Source organism: Pristis pectinata, chromosome 1 (genome assembly GCF_009764475.1).
Source record: "Pristis pectinata isolate sPriPec2 chromosome 1, sPriPec2.1.pri, whole genome shotgun sequence".
Taxonomy (NCBI): Eukaryota; Metazoa; Chordata; class Chondrichthyes; order Rhinopristiformes; family Pristidae; genus Pristis; species Pristis pectinata.
In genome coordinates, this window is record NC_067405.1 from 8,747,963 (window position 1) to 8,757,226 (window position 9,264).

The following is a 9,264-nucleotide window of genomic DNA, read 5'->3' on the forward strand; positions in this document are numbered from 1 at the left end:
GATCCATATCCCTCCATTCCCTGCCTATTTATGTATCCCTTGAACGCCTCTATCGAATCTGTTGTTAATATGAATCGCCAACTATTTTCCAATATCCTAGGTGAGAGACACATCCCATGAATAAGTGAAACAATAAGAAGATCCTAAGGTAAAAGGCAGTGGCTCAGTTGGACATCTGAGAGAGCAGAAGTGATTTGAGGGTTTCTGCTTTTTTGACTAGGACTCAACATTGGGCCGGTGGTAGCTGGAGTGATTGGAGCTCGCAAGCCTCAGTACGACATCTGGGGAAATACCGTCAATGTAGCAAGTCGGATGGACAGCACGGGAGTCCCAGACAGAATTCAGGTAGTTCTGCTCTTGTGTTAAATTGGTAAATTGGTTTATTATTGTCACATGTACCGAGGTACAGTGAAAAACTTTGTTTTGCTTGCCATCCATACAGATCATTTCATCACATCAGTGCATTGAGCCAGTACAAGGGAAATGCAATAACAGAATGCAGAATGAAGTGTTACAGTTACAGAGAAATTGCACTGCAGGCAGTCAATAAGGTGCAAGGCCATAACGAATGAGATTGTGAGGTCAAGGGTCCATCTTATCGTACAAGGGGTCCACTCAGTAGCCTTATAACAGCGGGATAGAAGCTGTCCTTGAGTCCGGTGGTACGTGCTTTTGTATCCTCTCCCCGATGGGAGGGGGAAGAAGAAAGTGTCCAGGGTGGGTGAGGTCTTTAATCATGTTGGCTGCTTTACTGGAGCAGTGAGAAATGTAGAGAGAGTCCATTAGAAGATTTTTAAAAAGTACTAGTTTGCCAATACCACCAATGCAAAGTTCTGGGTATTTATTGCCAAATGGAGTCAGCCATGAGTTGGAGGTTATATAACAATGAAGCAGGCCCTTCAACCCAACTTGTCCATGCTGACCAAGATTTCTATCTGAGCTAATCCCATTTGCCTGCATTTGGCCCATTTTCCTTTAAACCTTTCCTATCCATGTACCTGTCCAAATGTCTTTTGAACATTGTAATTGTACCCGCCTCTGCAGCTTCCAGAGTTGGAGGGAAAATTCATGGCCAGCAATCTACAATCGATTCTACAGCAACCAGTCAATTTACCAAGCTGGGTTTATTCTCATGGGAACATAGCAGGCTGAGGGGTGACCTTAAACATAGAACACTACAGCACAGTGCAGGCCCTTCAGCCCATAATGTTGTGCCGACATTTTATCCTGCTCTAAGATCTGTCTAACCCTTCCCTCCCACATAACACCCCCCCCCCATTTCTCTACCATTCATGTGTCTATCTAAGAGTCTCTTAAATGTCTCTAATGTATCTGCCCCCACAACCTCTGCCGGCAGTGCATTTCACGCACCGATCACCCTCTGTGTTAAAAAACTTACCTCTGACATCCCCCTTATACCTCCCTCCAATCACCTTAAAATTATGTCCCCTCGTGTTAGCCATTGTCACCCTGGGAAAAAGTCTCTGACTGTCCACTCGATCTATGCCTCTTATCATCTTGTACACCTCTATCAAATCACCTCTCATCCTCCTTCTCTCCAAAGAGAAAAGCCCCAGCTCGCTCAACCTATCCTCATAAGACACGCTCTCCAATCCAGGCAACATCCTGGTAAATCTCCTCTGCACCCTCTCTTAAGCTTCCACATCCTCATGAGGCGACCAGAACTGAACACCCTCATGAAGTTTATAAAATTATGAGGAGCATAGCTAGGATAGGTGGTCAGACTCTTTTCCCCAGGGCAGGGGAGTTCAAAACTAGAAGGCACAAGTTTAAGGTGAGAGGGGAGAAATTTAAAGAAGATCTAAGGGGTAAGTTTTTCCACATAGAGGGTGGTGAATATCTGGAATGAGCTGCCCGAGGAGGTGGTTGAGGCGGGTATAGCTACAATGTTTAAAAGGTGTTTGGTACTTCGATAGGAAAGACATAGAGGGATGTGGGCTTAATGCAGCCAAATGGGATTAGCATAGGTGGACATCATGGTTGGCATGGACAAGGTGGTTCAATAGGTTCAACTTCAAAGTTATTGTAGAGAAACAAAGGACTGCAGATACTGGAATCTAGATGAAAAACACGATGATGCTGGAGGAACTCAGCAGGCCAGGCAGCATCCGTGGAGAAAAGCAGGCGGTCAATGTTTTGGGTCAGGACCTTTCTTCAGGACTGAAGATAGGAAAAGGGGAAGCCCAATATATATCACTCTATATCCTATCACTATCTCTTACCTGCATCTCCTATCACTATCTCTTACTTGTATCTCCTATCACTAGAGCAGGCACAGTAGTGTAGCGGTTAGCATAATGCTATTACAGCGCCAGCGACCCGGATTCAATTCCGGCTGCTGTCTGTAAGAAGTTTGTATGTTCTCCCCATGTCTGCGTGGGTTTCGTCTGGGTGCTCCGGTTTCCTCCCACATTCCAAAGACATACAGGTTAGGAAGATGTGGGCATGCTGCTATTTTGGCGTCGGAAGCGTGGCAACACTTGTGGGCTGCCCCCATAACACTCTATGCAAAAAAAAGATGTATTTCACTGTGTGTTTCGATGTACATGTGACTAATAAAAATATCTTAGATACCTATCACTATCTCTTACCTGCATCTACCTATCACCACCCTGTGCCCACCCCGCCTCCCCTCTTTTGTCCACCTATCACTGCTCTGCTTTTCCTTCCTATATATTGGGCTTCCCCTTTTCCTATCTTCAGTCCTGAGGAAGAGTCCTGACCCGAAACGTTGACCGCCTGCTTTTCTCCACGGATACTGCCTGGCCTGCTGAGTTCCTCCAGCATCATCGTGTTTTTCATTCTTCAAGGTTATTGTCATGGTCATACATACTCAGCGTACAAATGCCATGAAAATGAGCTGTTTTTATTTTTTTTGGATTTTATATATAATGTTTATATATTTATATATAAATTATTTGATTATATAATATACATATGGTACAAGATATCTTTATTAGTCACATGTACATCGAAACACACAGTGAAATGCATCTTTTGTGTAGAGTGTTCTGGGGGCAGCCCCCAAGTGTCGCCATGCTTCCGGCGCCAACATAGCATGCCCACAACTTCCTAACCCATACGTCTTTGGAATGTGGGAGGAAACCAGAGCCCTCAGAGGAAACCCACGCAGACACGGGGAGAACGTACAAACTCCTTACAGACAGCGGCCGGAATTGAACCCGGGTCGCTGGCGCTGTAAAGCATTACGCTAACCGCTACACTACCGTGCCTGCCTAATGGATTCAATTAATAATATATAGTATTGATATACAATATACTATGTACGTACATTACAAACATAAATTACATAAACTTAAGTTAACATTTATTAGGTCCCATTTCTGTGGCTGTAGGTTTCTATAATTCTACGGCATGACTAGCTGTGTCACTGTGCCTCCTGTAACTTCTCCTGAAACCAGCAGTTTGCTGTCTTCGCAGGTGACTACAGATATGTACCAGGTCCTGTCAGCTGAAAGCTATCGCTTGGAGTACCGGGGACTGGTCAAGGTCAAAGGCAAGGGCGAGATGTCCACATATTTCCTGAACGAGGGGCCGGACAACAGTTAGCGACAACAAGCATGGTCATGAAGAACTCTGGCCATCAAATGCTCAGAAAGCCGTTGCCATTTTCGTGATAATGAGGGATGGACTGAGGACCTGCAGCGTTAACACAACTGCTGAGTGATGTTATCGACCCCAACAGGACACCAGACGGAGAGCTTCTCAAACACTCCCCTCTCACACCACCACCCCCCCACCCCTCCGCCAACCGACACAGACACACGAAATTAGCAAAGGCAGCCATCGAGCAGGAGGAGACCATTCCGTCCCTCAAACCTGTCCCAACGCGAGTTCACGGCTGATCTGTATCATAACTCTCACCACCCTGCTTGATTCCACGTGTCGTAGGCACCAAAACTGTGATGCCTCTGGGCAGGGTGGAATCCTGTTGGAGAAGATGCCCCACCTGTCACACAAGCTGAGAAAGTACACTGAATACTAACCCTTCCAGTAACTTAATGTGGCGGGAACAAGACACGTATACACACGCAGCTACACACACACACACACACACACACACACACACATGTGCATCGACACATATGTATACTTTTAGGAGACACAACAGACTGCAGATGATGGAATCTGGAGCAACACAGAGTCCGCTGGAGGAACTCAGCAGGTCGAGCACCATCTGTGGGGGGAGAGCAATTATCGACATTTTGGGTCGAAACCCTGCATCAGGACTGAGAGCGGAGAGGCAAGATGGCCACTATCACCTCCTTCACCTATCAGAGTCCAGCACTGGTATGCCTTTGTGTTCCAGCTTATCTCCCTCCAGGAGCCGTCTCCAACCTTCACCCTCTCCTCCCCCTTCCCTGCTCCATCTGCCTCCCTATATACTTTTTTCTCTCTCTGTTTGCCTGCACCTGCCACTGTTTCCCAACTCCACCCCCCACCCCCCTCCCCTCCTCTACCAGGCACAACCTCCCTGTCATCTTACTCCCCTCCTCAGACTCCTGTCTCACCGCTCCTTCCTCCCCTTTATACTGGCCATCTCACCCCTCCACTCTCATTCAGGGTTTCAACCCAAAACATCGACAATTCCTTTGGTATTGTTATTGGTATTGGTTTATTATTGTCACTTGTACCGAGGTACAGTGAAAAGCTTGTCTTACAAACTGATCGTACAGGTCAATTCATTACACAGTGCAGTTACATTGAGTTAGTACAAAGTGCATTGATGTAGTACAGGTAAAAACACAGTAACAGTACAGAGTAAAGTGTCACAGCTACAGAGAAAGTGCAGTGCAATAAGGTGCAAGGTCACAACAAGGTAGATCGTGAGGTCAGAGTCCACTCATTGTATAAAGGAACCGTTCAATAGTCTTATCACAGTGGGGTAGAAGCTGTCCTTAAGTCTGGTGGTGCTTGCCCTCAGGCACCTGTATCTTCTGCCCGATGGAAGAGGAGAGAAGAGAGAATGATGCTGTTTGACCCGCTGAGTTCCTCCAGCAGATTGTATACTTATAATACTTAAACCTACTCACGGATGCACTGACACCTAAACATACACATACACACACATACACAGATGCAGAGAGACATATACACAAATACAAATAATTCCCACACAAGACATAGGCTAGGCGTCATTGGCTTAGCCAGCTTTTATTGTTAATGCCCTGTCCCCCTATTACACCCCAGCAGGTGATGGGTGAGCTGCCTTCTTGAACTGTTGTCTCTACCTAAGGTGCTCCCATGTTGCTGCTGTCAGGATCCAGTGATGATAAAAGAGTAAATGATATTATTTAAATTCGGGGTGAACTGCTACATGGAGGGGAACATAGCTGGTTACTTTTTCAGTCTCCTTGTTCTACTTGGTTGTAGGGACTGTGGCTTTTGGGAGGTGCTGTTGGTGTAACCTGAGCAAGTAACTGTAGTGCTTTTATAGATGGTACGTAATGCAAACGTGTGGTGGATCCGGTGGCAATTAAAGGGGCTACTTTGAACTGGATGGTGTTGTGTTTCTTAAGTGCTGTTGGCATTGCACTTATCCAGGCAGATGGGGAGTTTTCAGTCACACTCCTGACTTGTGCCTTGTTGATGGTGGAAGGGCTTTGGGGTGTCAGGAGGTGAGTCATTTGCCTCTGGACACTGAGCCTCTGGGCAGTTGTTATTTATGTGGCTGGTCTGGTTAAGTTCTGTTCAGTGATAATCCCCAGGTGATGGTGACAATGACGATCCCATTAACTGTCAAGGGGAGGTGGTTAGATTCCCATGTACTGGAGATGGGAATCGTGGTACAAATGTCATTTGCCAGTTATCAGCCATGCCTGAACACTGTCCAGGCCTCAGTACATATGGATACGAACTGTCCCACTGCATGCTGAGTTGTGAATGAAACTGTACATTGTGCATCATCAGTGATCCTTGTTTGATCATGTAATGGTGGGAAGGTCATTGATGTGTCTGCTGAAGTTGGTTGGGCCAAGGGCACTTCCCCAAGGAACACCTGCAGTCAGGTCCTGGGGCTGGGATGGTTGATTTCAAAGAACCATTAACATCTAACATCTTCCTTTGTGTGATGTGTGACTCCAGCCACTGGCGTGTTTTCCCCTTAATGCTCATTCACTTTAGCTTTACCAGGGTGCCTTGATGCCACACACATTCAAAAGCTGCCTCTGGAATTAAGCCCTTTTGTCCATGTGCAGACCAAAGCAGTGATACCAGGTCTGGAGCCAAGTACAGGAAGTCCCTGGGTTACGAACGAGTTCCATTTTTGAGACTGTTTGTAACCCGATTTTGTGTGTAACTCGGAACAGTGTCCACGCATGCGCACTTGGCCCGGGGATCGCGGCCGCACATGCGCACTTGGCCCGGGGCTGGGCCTAAGACGGTGTACCGCTGCCGTGGTAGGATCGGGGGCCGGGCCCGCTTACCAACCAACCACGAAGGTTGGTTCGTAAGTACGGACGTTTGTAAGTTGGGGACTTCCTGTATTCCTGGTGGAACCCAAACTGGGCATTGGTGAGCATGTCATTAGCAACTACTGCTTAATAGTCTGCTGATGACACCCCACGTCATTCTGCCAATGACTGAGAGTAAATTAATGGCACAGGGATTTTCCAGGTTGTATTTGTCCTGCTTTTATGTAGACTGGCCTTACAGGACAATTTTTCACTTTGTTGGGTAGTCACCCATGTTTGTGGCGGAACAGATTGGCTGGAGGTGTGACTAATTCTGGGGCCCAAGTCTTTAAGCCCTATAGCTGGTGCCATACCCTTGGTGTCCAGAGCTGCCAGCCAGTTGTTGATGTTACTACTTGGGCCAAAGACTAGTTTCTGTGATGGACAGAAGGAGCACATACATGTACCCAAACTCACACAGATATACATAGACACAAACATGCACACATACACCCACACATACAAACACTCGGATGGCCCAGCCTATACCACTGTGACATTACTACACACCTGCCCAATTAAAATAAGCCCAGGTTTCATCCTACATGGGTGAAGCTGGTCTGTTTGCCGGCAGTTAACTCCACTTGTTCAACCAACCATTGCTGCTCTCTCAGTAGCCCAGACTCTGGAGGTAAAGAGACTGTTCTATTCATCAGGTTGATCTCTGTGTAAAGGGAAACCATCCCTCTGTAGTAGACAAGGATAGGGGTGTGGGCAATGGGGTGTTGGTGGGGGAGAATGAAACACTTTCAAATCTACCACCTTTTTTTAAAAGAATTTGTAATATTACTGCGAGTTTAGCAGAGAACTAGAATTCTATATTTTGTAAAGGTAACAGCGAATGCTGCGTACACCAGTGTATATTATTCTGATGTATTAATGCCATTACAAGCACCAACTACAGCACCCTCTCTGTGTAATACACTCTGTCTCTTCCAGCTACGCACTCATCTTGATTTGCAATAAGGCTTTGTTGCATGCAGAACCCAACGATCGTCCCCACCCTCTCCTGTGCCACTCGCACTACCACCCCAAGCCCTCTCCCCCTTGCTTCGCAGAACCCCTCCCTTTCTCCTTCCTCCCATATTCTTCCCTACGTTCTTGAAACAATATCTGGTTCCATGGGCCGATGAACTGCAGCATTACGAGCACTGTATGAGCAGTCTGCGAGCAGGGATCAGCTACATTTGGCCAACAGAGAGGGTCAGTTATGGGTCTGTGACAGCTGGAATGTAATTGGTAAGATAAACTTCAGTGAATTATAAGAGGGAAATGCACTTTTTTAATCCACATCTTGCAGACATTATGGTAATTTCCCATGGAAATTGAAATGTGTTCAATAATTTATTATAAACTGTATTAAACAAAATATTGCTTCACTGCAAAATGTCTTATGTATCATTTGTTGGGATTTTTATTAGTACCGTTTAGATGCAAAATGTTCGATACATATAGGAGGGATTCGGACTTAGAGGCGTTCAGTCATAATTTCCTGGATGGTAGCTTAGCAGCACTGGCTCCTCAGCCAAGCACATACACCAAATGTCCGAACCTGCGGTTTCTCTCGTACTCAGCAGGATTACTATCAGAATCAGGTTTATTATCACTGACATATGTCGTGAAAGTTGTTGTTTTGCAGCAGCAGTACAGTGCAAGACATAAAAATTACTATAATTTACAAAAATAAATAAATAGTGCAAGAAAGGAAAAGTTGCTACTATTGCAGCAACACATCATCAGTAGGGTAAAACTAACATAAAGGACAGAAATAACAATAACCTTCACTTTATAGCATCTTTAATTTGGTAAAATATCCCAAGATACTTAAGAGGAAAGGTAGCAAATGATACCAAGTTACGTAGGGACAGGACAGTGGCACAATTAGCAGAACTGTTGGTTCAATCCTGACCTCAGGTGCTGTCCGTGTGGAGTTACATTTTCTCCCTGTGGGATGTTGCAGTTTTACCCAGGAGCAATAAGAGGCTGAGCAGTGACCTTACAGAAGTTTACAAAATCATGAGCAGCATAGTTGGGCTAGAATGTCTTCTTCACCACCCTACTTACCTGAGATGCCCTCACAGTTTCCCAAAAGAAGGAAGTCTAAAACTGGAGGGCATAGGTGAGATGGGAAAGAGTTAAAGGGGACCTGAGATGCAACTGTTTCACACAGAGGGTGGTGGGTATATGGAATGAGCTGCCAGAGGAAGTGGTAGAGGCAGGTACAATTACAGTGTTTAGTCATGGAGTCTTACAGGCCCTTCAGCCCAACTTGTCCATGCCAAATGTGTTGCCCAAAGAGCTAGTCCCATCTGCCCACATTTGACTCATAGCCCTTTAAACTCTCCTGTCCATGTACTTATCTAGATGGCTTTTAAACATTGCTAATGTGCCTGCCTTAATCACTATTTCCAGCAGCTCATTCCAAATACACACCACCGTGTGTGTGAAGAAGCTGTCCCTTACGTCCCTTCTAAATCTCTCGCCTCCGATCTTTTAGCAGTCCTCCCTGGGAAAAAGACTATGAGCTTTCACCATGTCTATGCCTCTCATGATCCCATATACCTCGATCAGGTCACCCCTCAATCTCCTATGTTCTAGGGAATAATATCCTAGTCTATACAACCTTCCAGGAAACATCCTGGTAAATCTTTTCTGTACTCCTTCTAGTTTAATAATACCTTTCCTATAGCAGGGTGACCAAATCTGTACACAACACTCCAAGTGAGGCCTCACCAATGTCTTATAACATAAACTCCCAACTCCTATACTC

At 45.8% G+C, this 9,264-nt stretch overlaps 1 protein-coding gene across 1 annotated transcript in view; it reads left to right on the forward strand.

Moving 5' to 3' along the window:
* adcy5 (adenylate cyclase 5) overlaps positions 1 to 7,823 on the forward strand; it is a 374,049-nt gene extending 366,226 nt beyond the window's left edge. Inside the window, exons 20-21 of the mRNA XM_052013051.1 lie at positions 221 to 345; positions 3,463 to 7,823. Coding sequence (XP_051869011.1) covers positions 221 to 345; positions 3,463 to 3,591 — 254 coding nt within the window. The 3' untranslated portion in view covers positions 3,592 to 7,823. The remainder of the gene's footprint in view (positions 1 to 220; positions 346 to 3,462) is intronic.
* Positions 7,824 to 9,264: the final 1,441 nt, after the last annotated feature.